The sequence below is a fragment of the Peromyscus eremicus genome, chromosome 14 (assembly GCF_949786415.1).
Source record: "Peromyscus eremicus chromosome 14, PerEre_H2_v1, whole genome shotgun sequence".
Lineage (NCBI taxonomy): Eukaryota > Metazoa > Chordata > Mammalia > Rodentia > Cricetidae > Peromyscus > Peromyscus eremicus.
In genome coordinates, this window is record NC_081430.1 from 56033481 (window position 1) to 56057084 (window position 23604).

The 23604-nt window shown below is 45.0% G+C and overlaps 2 protein-coding genes across 3 annotated transcripts in view; one reads left to right on the top strand and one right to left on the bottom strand.

The window, feature by feature from the left end:
* The window catches only part of Setd3 (SET domain containing 3, actin N3(tau)-histidine methyltransferase), a 67605-nt gene extending 67214 nt beyond the window's left edge, over window positions 1–391 (bottom strand). Inside the window, exon 1 of the mRNA XM_059279304.1 lies at window positions 341–391. The gene's annotated coding sequence lies outside the window, so the exon portion shown is untranslated. The remainder of the gene's footprint in view (window positions 1–340) is intronic.
* On the top strand, window positions 20–23414 carry Ccnk (cyclin K). 2 transcript variants are annotated; one of them, XM_059279301.1, is made up of 13 exons: window positions 20–259; window positions 415–581; window positions 2940–2971; window positions 8096–8343; window positions 8785–8866; window positions 10494–10625; window positions 14304–14409; window positions 15005–15062; window positions 16037–16206; window positions 16537–16823; window positions 17335–17368; window positions 19984–20058; window positions 22737–23414. In XM_059279301.1, exons 4-13 carry the CDS (start codon window positions 8147–8149, stop codon window positions 23360–23362), a joined length of 1767 nt encoding a protein of 588 aa, XP_059135284.1. In that variant the 5' UTR covers window positions 20–259; window positions 415–581; window positions 2940–2971; window positions 8096–8146; the 3' UTR covers window positions 23363–23414. The 2 variants fall into 2 exon arrangements, with proteins under 2 accessions (XP_059135284.1, XP_059135285.1); XM_059279302.1 differs by lacking the exon at window positions 20–259 and adding an exon at window positions 292–365 and having other exon boundaries at window positions 468–581.
* The last annotated feature ends 190 nt before the right edge of the window (window positions 23415–23604 follow it).

Sequence of the window (23604 nt, forward strand, 5' to 3'; positions counted from 1 at the left end):
ACCCGGCTCCGCCCGCCTCTGGGCCCCGCCCACAGGCCGCCGCCGCCGCAGTTTATTGGCCCGCACCTCACACGCCTCGGCGCGGCCCCGCCCCGCTGCCCAGCCGCCCTTCTGCTAGGGTACTGCTTAGCCATTGGACAGCAGGAACGAGGGCGGAGCCAGATTCAAGGACACAATTGGTTAGAATTCGCCCATGGTGGCGCTGTGATTGAACGACGGGCGCCCTGGCCCCGCCTTCAAACCCAAGTTCCGTTAACAGGTTCGGTTGCTCCCGAACTCCCTTTCGCCATTTGGGCGGGGCGGATGGGAGGACCAATTCGAGCGGTTCCCTTCCCCTTACAGGCGGCAGGCCACAGGTCCACAGGGTAGGCGGAGAAGTGACGAAAGACTTGTTACTCTTTTTTTTTTTTTTAGCTTTACTCTCTTCTAATTGGTTGATGGGCACCTGACTTTCGCCGCCCCTCCAGACGCTTAGAACGTCACGAGACGCAGGGTGATGACGTATTCCCCGACATTCCACATCCAAGATGGCTGCTGTCAGGAAGGAGAGACGTTGCTAAGGGGTTTGCCTGAGGCGAGGGGTGAGTATCTAGCTGACAGCGGGCAGCGCCGCTCACCTTCCGCGCACCTGGTGTTCCGAGTAGGGTGTGTCCAACTTCCTGGGTTCTCTGGGAGAGTTCCACTTCCCGGATTCCGCCGCCCTCTAACCCCGATACACGTTGAAATTATCAGGCGACGCTGAGTGGAGGCGAGGGAGCTTCGGGAGAGGATCTGCGGCTGGGGGTGCGACACTAATGCCAAGAACTGGTAGCCGACCTCCCAGAGGAAGGTGTTTGCGATTTGAGGGGTGGGTTCTAGCAGGTGAGAAAAGGGAGGGAGGGCTTCCACTGCCGCAGACTGACCGGTCATCACTACTTTCTCCCGGCATGTGGATCCCTCTGTTATTTAGGCTTGAGACTTTGGAGAGCGTTCCGTGACTGTTGGACTGTGGAACAAGAGTAGGTCGAGGAATGAAGAAAAGGGGACTTCCTCAGTTAGACTTGTTCTTATCCAGACACCATCCTCTCCTGGGTGATTGGTTCAGCTTGTTGTTAGGGAAATTGATCTTTAGTAAGTGTCGAAATACATCTGTATGTTTATCTGTAAGTTTTTCAACAGTTTAACATGCATAACGTACTTGGTAGTGTTCTTAACTTAGGACTGCCGATAAAACGGACCTTTCCATAAGTCATCTGATGTAAGAAACAGCCTGATCAGCTACTACAGACTGGCTTTTTTTTTTTTTTAAAGACAAGATCTCCCTGTATAATCCTGGCTGGTGTGGAGCTCTCTTTGTAAACCAGGCTGGCCTCTAGGTCAAAGAGTGCTCTGCCTCCGGAGTGCTGGAGTTAAAAAGACATGTGCCACGAGTCTGGGCTAAAGACTGGCTTTTTATGTTTTACATACTTGACCCTGGTGATATCTTGATATATATTGTTTTTTTACAGAATAATTGGGCAACACCTTGTTATTGTGGACATGCATTACACGTTTCTATGAATGATTCCATGAAAGTGTAGAGATTTCAAGCCCCAGTACCTAGACCATTATATGACACTTAGTAAACTGTTATTTGCTGAGTGAATTAGAATAGATGGGTGATGGCCTTAGTAATGTTGGTAAACATTTTGATTAAAGTTGTCAATGTTGCCAAGATCCTTCTTTGCTAAAGAATCTCCTGTGATGAGTAGAATTGGTTTTAGTGGTTTTCTCCTTTTGTCTGGTATTCACATATTTTGCTGTATTATTCGGGCATATTGTTAGTTGATCATGATATTGACATAAAGTGAGTGAGCTTGTTTTAGGAGATGATGCCTGAATGGAGCAAGTTCACTGAGTATATAAAAAGAAGAAAAGAGTTCTCTGCTTGTGTTCTTTAAACTTGGGTAAGGATAGTCAAAGGGAATTAAATTGAAGAATTTTTAAACAATACCTAGTTGGGTTAAATGTAATTCGTATTCTTTAGATCAGATAAATTAGATAGCATTTACATTACAGAGTAATTTCAATGTTGTAACATTGTTCAGAGCTTTTGAGAATATCTACAAATACAGTTAATGGTGGAGAACTACAGTAGAGACTGGTACTTCTGGAATTTTCTTAGAGTAAGATCAGCTATCTCTTTGATGTAAGAACTGATGAATGGTCAGACTTCAGAAAGAAAAAAGCAAAGTGATGCAGATTACATTTCTTTTTTGTTAAAGAATGGAACTCGGGCTAAAGAGATGTCTTAGCAGCTAAGAGTACTTGCTGTTCTTTCAGAAGACTTGAGCATAGTTCCCAAACACCCATGACAGGCAGTTCCTGGCAGCCTAGAGTCTCAGCCACAGGGAATCCAGTGCCCTCTACTGGAACCTACACAGGCACACATGTACACATAAATGAAAAAAATAAATCTTTCTAAAAATACATACCAAAAAAATGGGACTGGAGAGTTGGCTCTGAGGTTAAAGTGCTTTCTATACAAGCACGAAAACCGGAGTTCAGACTCCTGGCACCCTAGAAAGCTAGACATCATGATACACCTGTAACTCCAGTGTTACAAACAGAGTGGATCCTTCTGCCTCACTGCCTGGCCAGCCCATCTAGCTGAAACTTCTCCAGATTCAGTGAGAAACCCTGTCTCAAAAGTTAGATTGAGGATGACATCCTTCTGTCATCCTCTGACCTCTACATATGCCCACACAGGAGACCACACCCTCATACACATGGATGTACCCAGAGTTGGTTACACTGTGGTAAATAGTGGGTTGCTGGACATAAGTACATTTAGGTTTCATCTGAGGATAAAATAGTCTATATCTTAGTTGGCACAAGAAGTACATATATCTTTAAGAATATACATATATCTTTAGGTTGATTTGTGGTCCTATTACTAAACTAGACTTGTTGATTGGCAGGTTGATGTCAGCCTGAAGAGAGATCCTCAAAGGTAAGCTATGGGGCTCTAGTCTTGTTCTTCCTCAGATTAATATTTGAATCGCAAACAAAGTGTCTAAGAACCATGGTTCTCCCTGCTACAGCAATGGCTCAGAAGTTAAGACTGCAACCAGCAGCTGGAGAGATGGCTCAGTAGTACTAGCTGCTCTTCCAAAGGACCCAGGTGCAATTTTTAACACACATATGGTGGCTTACTAATGTCTGTAACTCTAATCCCAGGGGATCTGACACTGTCTTCTGACCTCCAAAGATACCAAGCATGCACATGGTGCAGACGCACATGCAGATAAAACACCTATACACATAAAATTTAAAAAAAAAAAAACAATTTTTTTTTCCTATGGAATGTAGGTATTGAAAAGAAAGAAGAAGAAAATGCATACTGCTCTTGTAGAGGATTCCAAGTTTAGTTCCCAGCACCCAAGTCAGATGGCTCACAACATCCTGGTAACTCTAGCCTCTGACCTCTGCTGACACGTGCACATACTTACGCACAGACACATGTGCATTCACATAATTTAAAATCTTTTTTAAAAGAATTGTGCTTCTCAAATTAATAAATGCACAAACAGACAATGTAGTAAAAATAAGGAACATGTTAGGTGACACTGAGATGTTCTTTTTCTTTGCAGTGCTAAGTTGAGCCTAGGTCCTTGGCACACTAGACAAACATTCTACCATGGAGCTACATCCTTAGCTCCACCATTTGTAAAAGCAAAGATAATAAACTCACACTGACAAAGTGCAACTTACTAAAAATGGTTAAGTTTACAGAATCTCACCTGCTGTAAAAGGAAGCCCTGTCTTCATAAAAGTGATCTATGATGCAGTGTTGCATTTATAGAAACAAAGTAATGTGCAGATTGGGGAAATGCAGTATCTTAGAGTCAGCAAATCAGGCTTCTGCCTAATTTACTTGCTAACTCTACAATGCTGTTTGCTGTCTCTTTGGCTCCATTAACTTCAAATTCTCAGTGATAAATTCTGAGACTAAGAAAACATTGTGTGACATGGTAACTGAAAATTTTTTGAGCCGTGACCTACAAAGTATCTGGATCATACTTCATAGCCAACCAACTCAATCTCAATCTCTCTCTCTCTCTCTCTCTCTCTCTCTCTCTCTATATATATATATATATATATATATATATATATATATATATATATATATATATCACACACACACACACACACACACACACACATCTCACACATAAATTTTTGAGATTAAATGTACAATAAAGTAACATAAGAGATTAAAAACAGGGCTGGAGAGATGGCTCAGCGGTTAAGAGCACTGGCTGTTCTTCCAGAGGTCCTGAGTTCAATTCCCAGCAACCACATGGTGGCTCACAACTATCTGTAATGAGATCTGGCGCCCTCTTCTGGCCTGCAGGCATACATGCAGGCAGAACATTGTATACACAATAAATAAATCTTAAAAAAAAAAGAGAGAGAGAGATTAAAAACAAACAAACAAACAAAAAGGTATAGAGATGCACACCTTTAATCCCAACACTTAGTAGGCAGAGGCAGGAGGACCTCTGTGAGTTGGAGGCCAGCCTAGTCTACATCTGTGAGTTGGAGGCCAGCCTAGTCTACATAGTGAGTTTCAAGACAACCGGGGTATGTAGACAGAGACCCTACCTATCTCAAAGAAAAGAGAATGAAAGGAGGTGGGAGGGATTATACGAGGTATGGTAATGCACACTTTTAATCCCAGATTGTGAGTTCTGGGCCAGCCTGGGCTACATAGCTAGCTCCAGGCAAGAAGACTGTAAGAATTATGTGAACACCAATTTTTGACGCCCAGTAGTGTATAAACTGCTTTCTAAACTAAAGTCTCATTAATAAATGAAGGCTAGTGAATACCCAGTTAGTACTATTATGTGCACTATTGGTATGAAGTGTGATCAGTGACATCAAGGTACTATAGACCTGAACAAGTATGGTTTTCCACATGTGTTCTGAGATCTTTCCAGCCTCATCTGCTCACTGGGTTATTTCCCCCACCCAACTCTGCTCCGGCCTCTGAGATCCTCTCTCAGGAGCTACTTCCTGCCCCTAACATATCACCTGTCACATCTTCCTCCCAACTTTTCTTTCCTCCTCAGGAAAGGGCTTCCTTTCTGTGTTGATTTTTCTCCTTTTTTTTTAAACTCCTCAGCCTAGGTCCTTGGTTTTGCTGGGAGGCAAGAGGAAGGAATTTGGCTTTCTAAGTATTAGGTTTAAAGAACCTGAGATATTCATGGAAACTTCTACCTGAAAAGTCAGCCTGCAGAAATATGGAAAAACAGTTATCTATGTAAAAACTCACTTATGTATGAATTAACTGTAAAGCAGTGGTGACAGACAGAGGAGTGGAGAGCAAAACGGTCCTTCCTATGGGGCTTTCTCCTGATTGCAAATATTCTTTTTTTATGCTGGGAAGAAAAAACAATAACAAAATGTTTATAGCTATTTCATAGTTTGTTCATTCCTTAGTGCCCGCTTTAGGTTTCTTTTTCCATATTTTCACTTCTAAGAATGTTCTTTTGAGTGTTTGAATCTACTTTATTGAGATATAGTTCATGTCAAACAAAATTAAATATTTAAAATGTACAAATCGGTAGTTCTTACAGTATTCAAAGGTGTGTGACCATCACCACAGAGTCCCCTTTCAGTGTTCTTAACTCACTGCCCATTTGAATACCTTGACTTTTTTTTTAATGTATGAGTGCTCTGTCTTCATGTACACCTGCAGATAGAGAGAAAAGAGCACAGATCCCATTATAGGAGGTTGTGAGCCACCCTGTAGGTGCTGGGAACTGAACTCAGGACCTCTAGAAGAAAAGCCAGTGCTCTTAACTGCTGAGCCATCTCTCCAGCCCCTTGAATACCTTGATGACTTTTAATCCTTTAATTTTCCTTCAATGTCTGCCACTCTTGATTGCTACCTCTGTTTTCAGTTTGCTTCCCCTTCATTTCTTGTGGGGTTAAAGATGAAAACTCTTAATTCTGCACCACTCTGTCCCTTTCTTGCTTTCGGAGACTTTCCCTAAAGTCTATCAGAGTTCTCCCCTGGACCGTTCAAACAGCTGCATTCTCCAGCTGCTTGGTTCTTCCTGCTGGAGGAAAGACTAGATTCCCTTTAGAACAGCCCAGGTGCTAGGAGCAGAGTGCTCCACCCTACGGTTGTCAGCTTTCCCACCAGAAATGATACAGGCCTTGAAGAAGGCAGGCCTCTAGATGCAATGATGGGCCTCTGGCCTGAGTCTGAAACTGGGTTTTTCCTCACTTGACTGTCTGACTCCACCCCCTCGTTTGGAACTCTTCTGCTGCCAGGGTGAAAATGTTGCTTTTGAGCCACTTTGCAAGGCACTGACTTTTGGTGACCTTGAGTAAGTTCTTTGTTTCCATCTGCTGTCAACCTAGAGCCTTTGGAGGGTCTGAGGAGGTAGAAACTAGAAAAATCTAAAGGAGATGCTTCCTCATGGACCACCTCCTGAGTTAAACCAATCCTATGACATTCATAAGAGCAATCAAGTAAAAACCAGGAAATCTGACTAGTAGGTGCTAATTGTAGAGATGGGTAATATGGGAACATGAGCATAGGGTGTCAGACAGGCCAGGTTGTACTGAAGAATGGAATCTAAACCAGCAACAGAGGCTATATGTCAATGAAAACAAAAGGCAGAGAGAAAGCAGGGCATCCAGACTTGTGTTTAGCTTTAGAATTCAGCGTATGGAATGCTGTCCTAAACCACCATTAACTCAGATTGATCAGTGCTGGATTCAGTTAGGGTGTGTGTTGAATTGGCTTTGGAGAGAGTACCCTGAACTTTGAACTAGCAATCAGTAGTACGTTGCGGGTTGAGGGGTCTTGCCTCAGTCATGTTGTGTGGTTATGCTTGCATCTGAAGTTCCTGTTCGTTTAGTCAGATTTTCTATTTCCAGCATTCCCTCAGTTTGTGTCTTCGCTATTGTCTCGATTTCAATTTTCAAATCTTGAACTGTTTCCTTCATCTGTTTAATTACTTTTTCTTGGCTTTCTTTGATTTCTTCCAATTTTTTGTTTGTTTTTCCTTTCATTTCTTTAAGGGAATTTTTTATTTCCTCTTTAAGAGAGGTTTTTTTTTCCCTCTTTAAGGGCCTCTATCATCTTCTTAAAGTCATTTTTAGGATTGATTTCTTCTGCTTCTTCTGCCTTGGTATGTTCAGGTCTTGCAGGTGTAGAATCCCTAGGTTCTGATGTTGTCATATAGGTCTTTATGTTGTTGCCTGTATTTTTGCACTGGCGTCCACTCATCTCTTCCTCTGCTCGGTGCAGGCGGTGTCTGTGTCTGAAGGTGCCTCTCTTGTTCTAATTGTTAGTCTTGGTCCTCTGGGAGTTCTTGGTCGAATTGGTGCTGTTGGGCTCTGTTTCTCTGGGAGCAGCTTAGTCCAATCAGTTAGTGGGTTCTGTCTCAGGGAGCAGCTGTTCCCAATTATTGCAGGGTGGGCTTATGGTTCTAGTGGTTGTTGGTGTCGCATGGGATGGTTTTCTTGGTGAGGGAGCAGGGAAAGGTAGCTGCCTGGTCCCTGGGGCTCCGATGGCTGGGGCCTAGGGGCTAGAGACCTGGTCTGCCGGTCTGGAGATGGGGCCTTACCTGTTCCTGGTCAGTGTAGCATGGGTTTATGACTCTGGTGATCTGGTTCAGTGGCTAGACGGCTCCTACTCTTGCGTTCTCGGGTCTCATTTTGCTTGCTCACCAATTCCTCAGCTGATCTTGTTTCCTCAGACTGCGGACTGTAGGATTCTGAAACCTCTCCCAAATGGATCTCAGCTGAACAGGTTGTTCAGCAGGGCAATCTCACCAACACCTCCAAGTTGTTGGGCTTCGCAGGATCAGCAGCTGGGCCCCAGGTTGGCCTCGGGCAGAATGTTCGGGTCTTTCTGGTTGCGTCTCACAAACACTGCTCCTTCCCCAAGTGCTGGGATTAAAGGCATGCAATCAGTCTGAGCTGCTCTCACCTACAGTGTTCTCCAGCTCCTCAGCTGATCCTTTGTTTGCCATGTTGTGTAGTTATGGATTATTTATGATTGAAATTATTAATAGTGTGGTATCCTTTTTGCATCTTTCCTTCTTTCTCTTAGGATTGTAACATTCCAGAGGCCCTTTTGGGAAGAACAAGGCTACTTCAATAAATGAAGGAGAACAAAGAAAATTCAAGCCCTTCAGTCACATCAGCAAACCTGGACCACACTAAACCATGCTGGTACTGGGATAAGAAGGACTTGGCTCATACACCCTCACAACTTGAAGGACTTGATCCAGCCACTGAGGCCCGGTACCGCCGAGAGGGGGCTCGCTTCATCTTTGATGTGGGCACACGTTTGGGGTTGTATCCTGAGTCTCCGTGGGATTTGTTGTGAATAAGCTCTCCACCACTAAGAATTAGATTAGCTGCTATAGACAAACATGCAGTCCTTTGGTGCACTAGCACGGGTCTTCGGTACCTTTGATGTCGAAGTTGTCTGACTGGCTGTTCAGGGATTCTGTCTCTGTCTTATCATTTAAATATGTAGACTTAGCTGTTGAGCAAATGGCTACTTAGGAGAAAACCAGCCCTAGTAAGATCACATCTCAAGTATTTCTTGTGGCTTGCTAAATTACAAATCTTGGCAGTACTCATTCTGACACTAGAATTCTGATAGCCTCTAATTCCCACCCATTTACTTGATGGCTGACTTGGTTGATATGGGCTGTCCTTGTTGCTTCTCTTAGGTTAGCTAAGAACATAACTTGTAGCCATTCCTAGACAAAGCCTTAACCAGAACAACAGACACTATGACACCCTGGCAACTGGAATCATTTACTTTCATCGATTCTATATGTTTCATTCCTTCAAGCAATTCCCACGATACGTAAGTGTAACTCTCAAGTCCTGCTATCTCTACTTACTGGCTAATGGGTCTTTTCATCTTATTTTCCAGAAAATGGTTGTTCTTATGAGTACATGCTATATATAAACAAATTCCATTTTGAATTTTCTTTTTTTCCAATTAACATTGTTGAAATCTTTTTTTGTTTGGGTCAGTATGGACCATAGTCTTACTATAATTTATATAACAATTTACTTATTTGTTATCTTTCACAAGAGAAACTTGGGTTAAGTAAGACCATAACTTAAGTGTATTGACAGGATGGTACTATTCAAGGGGGATATTAATTATATCTAGGAAGTAGACCGTGCAAGGGAGAGAGTGCCAGGAGAAAGCTAAGTTTTGAATATATACAGGGGCTGGTATGGGCTAGGACAGCAGTCTAAAAGAAACAGCTTGAGAAGATGCAGAAGGAGGCACACGGTGTGATGACCAGTCATCAGTCAGGAACTCTATTTGGCTGGCTGGGAGTACATGCTGCTCTTACAGAAGATCCCATTTCAATCCCCAGCACCTATAATTCCAGTTTCAGGGGATATGACTCCCTCACCAGCATGCATCTGTTGCACATACAGACATGCAGGCAAAATCCTGATATACATAAAATAAAAATCATTTGGGGGAAAAAAAGTGAGGGGACCCTAGATGGGAAGGTAAGCTGAGTCAGCTCATAATAATAATACCTGTTTTCCTTGTTGGCTTGTGAGGTTCTTAAAGGAGGTAGTGTCAGTGTCAACTTCATCCACTGGCAGTGTCTAACATCCAGTGCAGTCAGAATCGTATGACAAGTATAGTGTGTAGAATTGAAGGGGCCCAGAAGCAACTGCGGGGCCTCTGGCTTAGTTCTTTGGGTTACTGTAACAGAATACTTTCGACTAAGTAATTTATATCAGAAACATAATTCCTCTCAGTCCTGACAGTCGGAAGTTCAAGATCAAGGTGCTGACAAATGGAGTGTTTGGTAAGAGCCCATTCTTCATAGAAAGTGTGCCTTCTTGCTGTGTCCTCAGGTAGTGGTAGAGAGGAGCAGACTGCTTCAGACCTCTTTCAGGAGGGTAGAAGTCCTAAGTACTACCACTCTAGGGATTAGTTTCAACATGTAAGTTGGGGAGCAGAGCAGGTGCACACGTTAGATCACAGCAGGGAGGAAAGCAAGTGTGGCCTTGGCCTTGACAGACTGAGCTTGCTTTTTCCAGAGCAGGCTCTGCTCACTGAGCTGTTGTCGTTGTCCTTCCATCTAGAGTAGGAAAGGAATTACCCGGGACTTTGTTCCCTCAGTTATTCTCTTCAAAAAATCATGTTTCTTTTTATTGCAGGCTGAGGGCTCATACCCAAGGTGCCATGCATCTTAGACAGACACACACACACACACACACACACACACACACACACACACACCACAACCTGAAGACTGTAAATTTCAGTTGGTTTATAAAGCCACTTATTTTTAGGGTTCTTTAGCTTGTCCTTCCAGCTTTCAGAGGGTTGGGATATTTGCAATGAGCTATGGATAGGAGACTGAGGACTGGCTAACCGTAAGGTCAGGACATTCTCACGTTGTCTCATGGGATCTTTGCTAACCAGTCAAGAGTGTCTATTCCTCTTTTAGGTAACAGGAGCTTGTTGTCTCTTTCTGGCTGGGAAAGTAGAGGAAACACCAAAAAAGTGTAAAGATATCATCAAAACAGCTCGTAGTTTATTAAATGATGTGCAGTTTGGCCAGTTTGGAGATGACCCAAAGGTAAGAACTCAAACTCCCTGCCTTCAAATCTTACCACCTGGAGTGTTGGCAAGGGCTCTAAGCTACTTACTGTGCCTGCCAGTTCTTGGGTTCCTAAGCGGACCTTATGGGAAAGCCTTCCTGGCTTTGCAAGGGGAGGTCATATGGCCTAGGCTTGACCAAGTACTCCTGATGTGCAGGACAGCACTTGAGAACTCTGAGAATGGCAGCATGTCCAGGAGATTCAGCAGACTCTCATTCCCAGCTGACTTGCTTCTGACTCAAGAAGACATGCGCTGTTGTGATTGTTTATTACTTTTGTATTTGAATGCCTGTGTACGTGTGTAATGAGTCTTTCTCTGTCCCATCAACCAGCTCCTGAATAATGACACAGAGACTTATTGGGAAAGCTCAGCCTTAGCTTAGGCTTGTTTCTAACTAGTTCTTTTTTTTTTTTTTTTTTTTTGGTTTTTCGAGACAGGGTTTCTCTGTGTAGCTTTGCGCCTTTCCTGGAACTCACTTTGTAGACCAGGCTGGCCTCGAACTCACAGAGATCCACCTGGCTCTGCCTCCCGAGTGCTGGGATTAAAGGCGTGCGCCACCACCACCCGGCTTCTAACTAGTTCTTATAACTTAAATTAGCCCATTTCTATTAATCTACGCGTTGCCACATGGCTCGAGGCTTTTACCTCTCCTCCTTCATGTCCTGCTTCCTCTGTGTCTGCTGGCAACTCCCTCTTTTTTCTTCCCAGAACTCCCTCTGTCCAGAAGTCCCGCCTATACCTCCTGCCTATCTATTGGCCATTTAGCTTTTTATTAAACCAATCACAGTGACATATCTTTACACAGTGTAATCAAGTATCTCACACGTATATGTGTGTGCACACGCCTCTCGAAGTCAGAAAAGAACTTGAGGGAGTTGGTTCTCTCTATCCATACTGGAGTACTGGGCACCAAACCCAGGTGGTCGGGCTTGGAAGCAACACCTTTACCCACTGAGCCATCTCATCTGCCCGGTCTTCTCTTTCTTAACTATCTTGTAGTATCTCATAACAACTATCTTCTCTTTTTCCAAAGCAACATTTATATGTGTATATAAAACATGCAGTCATTTTCCTTACAGCTTTGCAGAACTAACAAGGGTCTAGAATACTCATCTATATATTGTGGTTATGACTAACACTAATGTGTTGTAAGGGTTGTGACTGTGGATCATTCTGACCTGAATTTAATTATATATGTTGCCCTGTTTATGACCATTTGAACCTACTCAGAACTTACGTTAGCAGTAACCAGAAGTGCAATTTTATCTTTATAAAAATGTGCCCTCGAAGAATGTTTTCTGTGTCCGTGGACATCTGATTTCTACAGAGCAGTGAGATCTTATGTCATTGATTTGACTAGGCATGCTAGTCATGTGCTTCAGCCAAGCCTTGGCCGCAGGGCAAGTGATCTTTGTAGCTAAGATGGCTTAGGTAAGATGTCACAGATCTGGGACCACTGTAGGCCTAAGGCACGTGACAGCAGTGCTGTTTGCTGGTGGGTACTTTGGAGGACCCTCCTTTAACCTTCAGTACTTCCTCTCTACCATACACAGTCTCCCAGACATGATGTGGGAGCTAAGAGGCACTGGGAAGTACCCAGATAAGAAGATAAAGATGTCAAGGGAGACATTTTCCCTAGGCAGAGGTGAAACAATTGTTTTAGCAGTGTAAGTATTCAGGAAAAATAAAGTGGTTAGCTGGAGGATTTTTTTTGTACTACCTTTGCTTTAACTGTTTTTCCCAGCAATACTAATTTTTTACATATTCATTACATAATTTTTTCAACCTCTATCTTAAAACTAGACGTAAAACACCTTGCAAAACAGGGTGTTGTCTTTGCTTTGGTAGTCTTACAATGGACTGGCAGGATAGATTTTAATCCCATAGTCATTTACCTGATCGTTAGCTGTGGTACATGCTTTAAAAGATCATTTGAAGATGCTGTGAGAGCAATCTACCCAGAGGTACAGACAAGCAGAGGCTGAATAAAGCATCCTGGAGAATGGTGTTTGCAGGGAGACCTGTAATTACTCCCATTAACTGAGTATCTGAAACTCACAGGGAGACTAGACCTGGGGCTGTCTTCATTAGACTAAAGGGCCACAGCCTGGAAGTCATTGGCATATTCAGTAAAGATGATTTCTACATTTAGAGGAAATGCTGGTGACTCTGGGAAGCAGGCACTGATGATAATAATAGGCAAGAAAAGGTGGTTTTACTACAGTGTGCAAGTTCCTAAAATTTTAGAAAGCTTTTATGAGAGAACACTAAGAAACTAGGGTACAAAACTTCAAACTTGCCATGTGATGGGAAATACTGAATGTTAAAGAGTGTTCTGCATTCCATGACATAATGCTCCAGGGTAAGAACCTCTTACCCGTCTCCTCTTCCCAGAACTCAAGTGTTTGTGCAAGTGTTAGTGATAAGAGATTTTCCACCCTCCACAAAACCTTTTCTTTAGCCAAACAAACTTCCTCTCTAATTCCACAGTATCTGTGTTAGGCATCATTGGGCTGTGTGATGGGTGACTTCTAGAAGTACCTGTTTAAGGGCACTAGCTAAAGTAAAGTATGAAGAACAGAGAATCAATATATAGCAGTAAAACTCTAAAGAATAAGCCTTGTATAAAACAGAACACTCTGAAACTGTTCGAAGCTGAAAAGATTGTTAGCGGGATTATGCATAGCTAATTCTATAAAGTTTGGAAAGCCTCCATTTCCCAAGTCACTCTATAAACTCAGTAAGTTCCCAGTCACAATAGCAGAGGTATGCATGGCAAGAGATGTACAGAAGTCTGTAAAGAGCAAGAGTGAGCCCTGGACAAAGAAAGGGTTTTATGTGGCTAAGGTTGGAGGTGGCATTTCAGATAGAATGATCTCTCTTCAGCATCTTTTATGAATGAGTGAAGCTCGGAATGATAAAGCTTGTGTACACACGATCTCTCCCTGTGCACACAGCTTCTGAATTGTGAAGCCACTTGTTTCCTCTGTCATGTCAGCATCCAGTGGAAGGTCCTGAGGGATTACATTTTTTCATGATCTTTAAATAAAAGGTCAGACTGGCAGAATGGATCGCACCTATAATTCCTGCATGTGGGAGACTGACAGAGAAAGTCACTGTGAGTTTGAGGCCACCCTTGGCTACAGAGTGAGTTCCAGGTCAGCCTGGGCTGGAGTGAGACCCTGCTTCAAAATGTCCAAAAGTGGAACCACTGAGATGGCTCAGTTGGGACTGTGCAACCCTATGGACCTAAATTCAACCTCAAAACCTACATAAAGATGGGTGGAGAAAACCAGAGCTACATAGTTGTTTTTGGACCTACACATATACACCATGGCATACACACCCCTTGTGTGAGCATACATATACTCAATATAAAAAATCAGGTTTTAAAGGCCTAGTTTTCAAAGGTGGCTTGTGTATTTGCCATAATAATGCCTCTAAAAGCTTTTGCTTCTTGCTTTTTTTTTTTTTTTTAAGGTTGTCTCTGGTTTGTCCACTTGTTTCTGAGTTTTTAGATTATCACTGTGCACCCATATTAAAAGGCTGAGTGGAAGTAGGAAGGAGCAAAGAACATCTGCTAAGATAGAACTAAGAGCGCAGGGCAGGCAGAGACCTGTGGTCATAATCAACTCTTCCAACATTTGTACTGTAGGAAGAAGTCATGGTGCTGGAGAGGATCTTACTGCAGACCATAAAGTTTGATTTACAAGTGGAACATCCATACCAGTTCCTACTCAAATACGCAAAGCAGCTCAAAGGTAAGGAGACAAGGGGGGTTTGCTCTGTTGTTGTTGAATTGTTGTTGGTTTTTTATAGTGCTGGGGATGGAACCAGGACTTTCGCATTTGTTAGGCAAGTGCTCAACTCGGAACCATATCCCCAATTGTTTTTTTAAAAACTTTTCATTCTAAAATCAAATCTTTTTAATTTGACAGTACTTAGATTAGGTTTCTCAAAAGAGAAAAACAGAAAGTTCCCTGTCTAATGTACCCAGACCGTGGCTCACTCAGACAGTGCAATAATGGAGCTGTTAATGCTTTTCCTTTATGCAGAAACAGGTTCTGTCATCCTGTTGCCAAGTGATAGGAGACAGGGAAATGAGTCAGGATTTTAAATAGACTAATAAAATTAGCCTTGGAGCCACATTTCCCATAAATGGTGATTCAGTGCAGGTCATGTAGAGAATATCAAGAGGTAGGATGTGAACCCATGTCATTTGTCATCATTTTCTGTACAAAAGCTCTTTGCTGTGCTGACACACAATAGATTTTAAGTAAATACTTGTGACTTCCTGTGAATTATCTTTTCTACTATTCCTATTACCTCTTTTTTTTTTTTTTTTTTCATTTCTAGGTGATAAAAACAAAATTCAAAAGTTGGTTCAAATGGCATGGACATTTGTAAATGACAGGTATGTGTGTTCAGATGTTGATTGAATTCTTTTTTTTTTTCTTTTTTTTTTTTTTTTGAGACATGATTTCTTTGTGTAGCTTTGGAAGCTGCCCTGGATCTCACTCTGTAGTCCAGGCTGGAATTGAACTCACAGAGATCACCTGGCTCTGCCTCCCGAGTGGTATTATAATTATATAATTATAATTAAAGGTGTGCACCACCGCCGAATTCATGTTTTAAAAGATGCAGAGGTGCTGTGAGTTCAAGGCCAGCCTGGTCTCCAAAGCGAGTTCCAGGAAAGGCGCAAAGCTACACGGAAAAACCCTGCCTCAAAAAAAAGAAAAAAAAAAATGTAGAAGTGTATGGGCCATTTAGTGCAAACCCATTATCTCCAAGTAGAAGAAAATTGACTTGCCCAGAGCTGACTCCAGGTCATGTGCTTCTCCACACAGATTTCTTTCATCCTACTGCATTAGTGTGGTGTGAGGGGAAAGTGAAGACTGTAATGAGAGTGGATGCTGGACTGCTTAGGGCCCATTTGGTTTCTCGTGATGATTGCAGAACTTTAAATGTCCCTAATGAGCCAGTGACTATAGTTGTTGGCAATTGCACTCTGTGGCCTGCAGAGAAGCATCTGGAATCTGACTTACAGACTGTTGAGCAACCATGAGAGTTTCTTTGCAGACAGTACACTGTCTGGATTCTCAGCAGCTAGAAAGAAGACACAGCCTGATCTCATCTGTCACATTGTGCATCAGTCTCTGAAATGTGCTATGGTTCATGTCTTTAAAAAGCAAGTTGGTAACCATGGTTTACAGCAGCTTATTTTGGCACTTAAAGACTTGCTTTTTTAATGGATAATACTGTTGGCTCTTGTAGACAAGTAAGCAGTCTGACTAGTTGCTAAATATGAAACTAATTTCTGTGTGTTGATTTGGTCATGAATGTTAGCTATCACAATGCAAACCATGGTTTTCTTTCCTGTTGATCTAGTCTCTGCACCACCCTGTCACTGCAGTGGGAGCCAGAGATCATAGCTGTAGCAGTAATGTATCTTGCGGGACGCTTGTGCAAATTTGAAATACAAGAATGGACCTCCAAGCCCATGTACAGGAGATGGTGGGAACAGTTTGTTCAAGATGTCCCTGTTGATGTTCTGGAAGGTACCTGGCATGCCTAGCTTCCTTTTAAGAATGTTGATGACTCTTCCTTGTGGGCCCCAAGTCCTAAGAGTGGACTTTCCCAGATCAGTAGCTATCCTGGTTTTTCAGTAGCATCTTTAGATTATCTACTATGATTTTCCTTTGAACGTGCACAGAGCTTAATGAACTAAAAATAGAGCCCAGTTTTGTGCACAACAAAGATTTTGAGTTTGAAATGTGATTGCTACTTATTAGTTCTTAGAAGAATCAGAGGTGATTTTTTTTCCTCTGCTAGGAAAATTTGGTTTAAAATGTTGGTTTGTGGTAAATGTAATTGTTGCTGTCATTTAGACATCTGCCACCAAATCCTGGATCTTTACTCACAAGGGAAACAACAGATGCCTCATCACACCCCTCATCAGCTGCAGCAGCCCCCATCTCTTCAACCTACACCACAAGTGCCACAAGTACCACAGTCACAGCCATCTCAAGGCTCTGAAGCAGCACAGCCGCCGCAGAAGGACTCACAGCAGTCCACCCAGCAGCAGCAGCAACAGCAGCAGCAGCAGCAGCAAGCACAGCAGCCCAAGAAGCCGTCCCCACAGCCTAGTCCTCCCCGACAGGCGAAGCGCACTGTGGTGAGTGGGCTTGCAGCTGCTGGCATCACACTCTGATGCTAGTCCATTATTTAAGGGCCCCATGAACACCCAAGGCAAGAGATGAACCCACCAAAATTTAGTCTAGATTGTGCATCCAGAAGTCAGGAAGTTAATAGCCTCAGAGAGCTAGGAGGAGAAGCTTCATTGCTTCTCTTACCCCAGTGGGCTCTGAAACCTGTTGGGACCTGGCTCCAGTGTGTAGCATGGAATGTTTATAAAGTTTGCTGGTGGTGGAGCACCATCTTCCCCATGGCAGCAGTCTGACCAGGGAAGGAAGCCATTTGTTCCAGAGCTCCCACCAGAAGCCCATAGGCTTTACATGCACCGAGGGCCTGGGGACAGGAGGAAGCAGAAATGACCTCCTAGGTGCCAACAGCGTGCCCTGCAAGTTCAGGTCACAATGTTTTGCCAGAGGCCATGTTCTGCCATTCTTAGCCTTGTCTTCCCCCAAACTAGGCTCAGTTCACAGTTGTGCTTCTTTTCATAACAGGTGGTTTCTCCCAAGGAAGAGACTAAAGCCGCAGGTAAGCAGGCCTCCAGTTTCGCCTTTCTCTGCCGACTTTCAGGTGTACAGCAGCTTTAAGCTTAGAGCCCATGGCTGCCTTTGTCTACCAGCAAGAGTGCTGTCGTCTCTGCTCATCACCAGACTGTCTGTTTTTAGATTGTACTTTGACTAAAGGTGTCAGTAAGTGGAGACAGTACTGTCAGTAAAAAATTGTGCTTAGAAATACATATGAAGGTGTAGTTATGAATGACTGACTTTTGCAGTGGTGTTTATTGTGAGAAATGAATCCATCCTAGAAGACAGTGGAGGGCCAGAGAGCCTGTGGGCAGCCAGAGGACACAGGTGATCCCTGGACATATCCTAGCGGCTTAAGAAAGCCAAAGCACTTTGTAATGCTGTGTTTTTTGTTTTCTTTTTCACAAGTTGCTTAATATGCTTTAACATGGGATAAGCAGAATCTGAAGGATTCAAGAGCAAGAAATTAGAGTCATTTGCCTGTGTAGGTCTCATTGCACTCTGGAAAGTCACAGTGTTGTGAGGTCTTCAAGTTAAAGCTGTATTTTCTCACCTCTCTGGGAGAATGATGAGTTCAGTACAGGTGAATGAATTTTAGCTCCAGTGACAGGCATTGAGAGTAAGAAACAGTGTGGGCTGTGATCCGTGTCGTGTAGGATTTACAGTCAAGATAAGCAAATGTGGTTCTGTTAGAGAAACTGGCCCACCATGACCCTGGAGGGAGGGCCTACCTCTGAGCAGCCAGAGCACTGAGATGAAAGGATGCAGGAAGCAAAGAAGTGAGAGAGTGAGGCCAGACAGGAGGAGTCTGATTAGTGTGAAGAACCCTTTTATAAGATTGAAAGCCTGGCTTTTCATTCCCAAGTTGGGTCAGAGACCAGATCACAGAGGCCACATGGAAAATCAGACTTTATATAGTTGTTGGGAGCTTTTAAAGATTTTCATGCAGGTGAATGGCAGGGTTGGCTCATTTGAGGTCAGGTTCCTGACAGCATTAGTAGGATAATGAATAAGATAAATGGTTAGGTATGGAAAGATACTGGCCACACCTTGGCATTGGCCCTCAGGCCAGGAAGGGGGGATTTGGGATGCACTTTGACATGGGAGCTCCCCATGCTGTACAGATTGTCAGCCACTGAGGCCAGGCCAGCCCTTGAAACATGGCCACATCCTAAGGACTGTCAGCATAAAATCACCAAATTTCTAAGGCTTTTGTTTGTTACTTCTAGTTTGTTTTTTGTTGTTTTGTTTTGCGACAGGGTCTCACTAGATAGCTCTGGCTGGCCTGGAACTCATTATGTAGACCAGGCTGGCCTAGATCTCAGAGATCCACTTGCCTCTACCTCCCGAGTACAGTGTTATTTCAAGGCTGTGTAAAAAAAAGAGAACATAAAAGTTATGAATAGGATTTTATATTGAGTACATGTTGAAATAAAGTGTTAGTGTGTCAGGTTAAATGAAGTAATACAGCCTGTACTTTTTCACTTGGCTGTTAGAAAGGCTTTCACACAGCTGTGTGGCAGCTTTAATTGTCCTGGCTGTGGGGAGAGGAAGATGGGAGTGGTACCAATTACCCAGTGAGAGAGGAGGTCAAGAAAGGTACTGATTGGGGGTCCAGGGATGCAGTGTGGAGTCAGGGCTGTGATTCTGGAGGAGAGGCAGGGCCTGGAAGTTCAGTTATTTGTGCAAGCTGAGCCTGTTATCCCAGTCCTCTGGAGGTGGAGGCTGAAGGACTCTGAGCTCAAGGCCATCCTGGGACTGCATGGTAATGCCATGTCTAAAGCCAAGGAAAGGGAGGGAAATGCACCTGAACCGTAGAGAGGGTCCCCGGGCTGAGGAAGGAGAGGATGGGGCAAAAGGGTGTCTGGGCCTGAATCCAGCCAGTGTTGGTGACCTGAAACCATGAGAAAGTGCTCAGCAGTGTGGGAGAGAAACCAGTAGAGGGGCCAGAACTAAGCTGCTCTGGAGTTCCAGGACAAAAGCCTCCACAGAAACAAGCAGGATGGAACTCAAGGTCAACCACGAGCTTTGTGCCTGCTTAAGGTTTAGGCTTCTGTAGCATGTTCTGGTGACCTCGCACTTACCTTGGGGACTGGTGGTGTGTGGCACCTGCCCTGAGGCTCTGCTGTTGCCTCTACCTGGATTGGTGCTATTGAACATGCACATTCTCTCTCCATCTACTCATCTGCTTCCGGATCTCCGCTTTCCACAATTAATGCACAGCTGACAGCCTGCCAGCTGGAAATCCATATGAGAGTGAGAAAGTAGACTTGAAGGAGTGTCTCGTAAGCACCCAGGGGGCTTGGTGACATGATACTGCTGTGCAGGGCTTGTCTGTATTCTGAGTGCTCACTGCCCCTTCAGGTTGTTGGAAGGACTGTGACAGAGAGGCCAGTGTGCTGACAGGGAGCAGTCAGCCGGTCCTGATGTTGAGGAGGTGTCTGAGCTGTGCTGTTCATTTTTAGCAGGGTTGATGGGTTCATGGTGGCTCTGCTGCTCTTCCTGCTCCTGGGATGCCTTGCTCATGCCTGTTCTTTTTCTCCAAAGAACTCTCTGCTTATGTGGGTTAGCTACGTGAGAAGGTATAAGTGACTTTTTTAATCCACTTTTTCTTTTTAGAACCACCACCACCACCTAAAATTCCCAAACTTGAGATCACTCACCCACCATTGCCTCCAGCACACCCACCTCCAGGTATGTGCCTGCCAATACCACTTTCCCAGCATCTTTGGGACCACCTACTGGAGGGATGACCTGGAGGGTCCAGCAAAGATAGCTGTGCACCAGGAAGGAGCTTTCAAAACTGCTAGTTTCACAAATAGGTACTTGTAGATGTTGCAGACTTGACATGTCACTGACCAGCCACACCCAGAACTACTGAACTACATGAGGTAAATGAATTTTCGAGCAAGCCCTAACAGCTGAGAACTGTCTATCCAGATCTGAACAGAGTTGTTCTCAGACTACAGTCTCTCACCTGCTTCCTCCTGACAAGATGTCTTCCTGGTGGGTTGTGAAGAATGCGCGATTATTGAGAGTCACCGGAGAGTAGCAGAAAGGGTATAGAGGTCCCTGTACTACATGGGCTGGGAGGCTTCCCAGACAGCTTTCTTTACTTGTACTCTTCTCAGAAATGGGTGCAGGAGAGCTGTGTGTTCCAGGCTTTGACAGTTGGCTGTACTGACAGGTGGTGGGTGTGCATAACTAGCCCCAGCTGTGGCTCTCTCTGTGTCCATATGCAATCACAGAGGCTTCAGTGCTGTGAGAACAGAGGTGATATGTGCTCTGGGGAGCACAATCCCAGGTCTCCATTTGAAAAGGCATAGCATCTCAATGAGTGGTCTGCAGCACCATGCTTAGCTTGGGTGAAATGTGGCCCATGTAGGGAGCCCAAGGTAATCCAGCAAGTTGTTCCTGCCCTGCTTAAGGCAAAGAAAGCAGCTACTCTAGATGCCCCAGATCCTACCCCTTTCCTGCAGAACACAGGAATTCCCGATAAGTTGACTACAGACCAGCCCAGGACATAATACCTGGGAGCCAGGTCAGCTCCAGAAGGGCCTAGTTGGAGAAAGTGTTACCTGGCAACCATTGCTCTTCTGCTGGGAGATGTGGCTGCAAAGATGGATAAGTGGGCTAGGCTCCAGGCACTCCCTCAGACAAGGTCCCTGGGATCCTGTGGTAGCTGTGAGAAGGATGGGAGGAGGAATCAGTGGTAGAGAAAGGTGGAACTCTATGAACTGAAGAAATGCTAAGGTCAACAGCCAGGCTTAGAGGACATTTGGGGGCCTTGTGTGGCTGCAGCTTGTGACAGAGAGGTGAGACCTCTACCCCAGCACAGTACAAGGGGCAAATACTCTGGGTACTGGACAAGCCAGAGGTAAAGATTGCAGTCAGTCGTCAGTTTCTTTTTTCAGTTTTGGGCTTTGGTTTGGGTTGGGTTTATTTTTTGAGACTGATTTTCTCTGTAACACTTGGCTGTCCTAGAACTCACTCTGTAGAGCAGGCTTGCCTTGAACTCACAGAGATCTGCCTGCCTCTGCCTCCTGAATTTGCTGAGATTAAAGGCGTGCGCCACCACTGCCCAGCTTCTTTTTTTTAAAATAGGGTCTTTGTGTGTAGCCCAGGCCAGTCTTGAATCCCAACTCTTCTGTGTCTAGCCTAGCCTATACCTGACCCCAGAAGTCATTTATTAAAGCTAGATATGCATGTTCACAACCCAGTTGGTCATGGAATGGCATAGGAGGAATTAAAGGGGTTGTACTTCAAAATATACATCACTTAGCTTTGGAAATAAGGGGCATTTGTCTTCCCCAGACTTTAAGCAGATTTTTTACAGATACATATGGCCATTTGTTGAGGGAGGAGGGTGGCTGCTAATCATCCCAGTCAAGGCCCTCTGACATATCTGTTGCCAAGCCTGACTTCTGCTTGCCTTCACCTGAGGAGCTCTTCACCTCACTTCCCTTTAGGTGGTCTCTATAGCCAGCAGGTTTGCTCCTGTGCTTGTGTTCCTGAACGGCCCTGTGAAGGGGACACGTGATTTGGGGGGGGGGGGGGGTTGCTGTGCAGCATGTTCATGCCTGGTCCCCATGGGGGTTAGAGAGGGCATTGGATCCACTGGAACTGGAGTTACAGTTGTGAGCTGCTGTGTAGGTGCTGGGAACTGAACCTGGATCCTGTTAGAGCAGCAAATGCTCTTAACCCCTCAGCCATTTCTGTATCCCCAGAACACAGTTTTTGAGTGGTGATCGGGGAGATTCCTGGGATCATTTTCCAGAGGTTCAGCCATGACTCAGGATTACAGGCCAAGCCAAAGCCTACAGCCCCATCAGCTGTGGACAAGTCTGTGGTCTGTTCTGAATGCGATCTCAAGAGTGCTGCTGCTGCACGCTTGTCCACATACCCATCCTTGGGATCTGAAATGGCAGTGAGCTTGATCTTTCTCCTTCTAGTAAAACAGACAGAAATGCCACTCTTGTGGAGTGCTGGTTCTTGTTTGACTTTGTCATCTCTGTCATTTGACAGGCTCAGGCTTTGGGAACAGACAGGCAGAAAGCCCCCACCTGTTTGTGCTAGGAGAGGTGAATTAGGCTGAGCTTGTTTATGCCTTCTGTGCCTGGTAATTAGTGGGGGACCCAGCATCATTGGGGATGTTGTAGAAGACGCTGTGGGAAGGTGCAGGTGCAGGACCTCTAGACTTGTTGAGCCACACAGGTGGTACCACCCCTCGCTCTTCTGTAACCTAGCCCTGGGGGATGGCAGTACCTTACCAGTGCCCATGAATAGTTAGGCTGCCAGGGGGTCCCTAAAAGCTGCTTGGCCCTCTTGGCCCCAGGGCTGGGCCTTCCTACTGACATGTCTCTCTTCTACAGACCGGAAGCCTCCTCTCGCTCCTGCCTTAGGTGAGGCTGAAGCAACTGGTCCAGTGGAAGCAAGTGACCTCCCCAAAGTCCAGATTCCTCCTCCAGCCCACCCAGCTCCTGTACACCAGCCCCCACCATTGCCACATCGGCCTCCACCCCCACCGCCCTCCAGCTATATGACTGGGATGTCTACCACCAGCTCCTACATGTCAGGAGAAGGCTACCAGAGCCTGCAATCCATGATGAAGACCGAGGGCCCCTCCTATGGTGCCCTCCCCCCAGCCTATGGCCCACCTGCTCACCTTCCCTACCACCCCCATGTCTACCCCCCCAATCCACCCCCACCTCCTGTTCCCCCACCTCCAGCTTCCTTCCCCCCACCCACCATTCCTCCCCCTACCCCAGGCTACCCTCCACCTCCCCCTACCTACAACCCCAATTTCCCACCCCCACCTCCACGCCTGCCCCCCGCTCATGCAGTCCCTCCTCACCCTCCTCCAGGTTTGGGTTTGCCACCAGCCAGCTACCCACCTCCAGCTGTTCCCCCTGGGGGGCAGCCCCCAGTTCCCCCACCCATCCCTCCACCTGGCATGCCGCCTGTCGGGGGGCTAGGGCGGGCAGCTTGGATGAGATAACATGATGCCTTTTCCCTTGGGTTTTTTTGCTGTTGTTGTTGTTTTTTTTTTTTTAAAGCAAGAGTTTTCCAACCAACTTGAAGAGTAGATTGGGTGGGTAGCAGCAGGGTACCTTGTATATGCCACATAGTTACAGTATGGGAGGCTGGGCCTGGGATGAAAACAGTGCACCTGATAGCACCTGATGTGGTGTGCCCACATCCCCTTTCTGCCGCCGCCGTCTGTCCTGCATGGAGTCACTT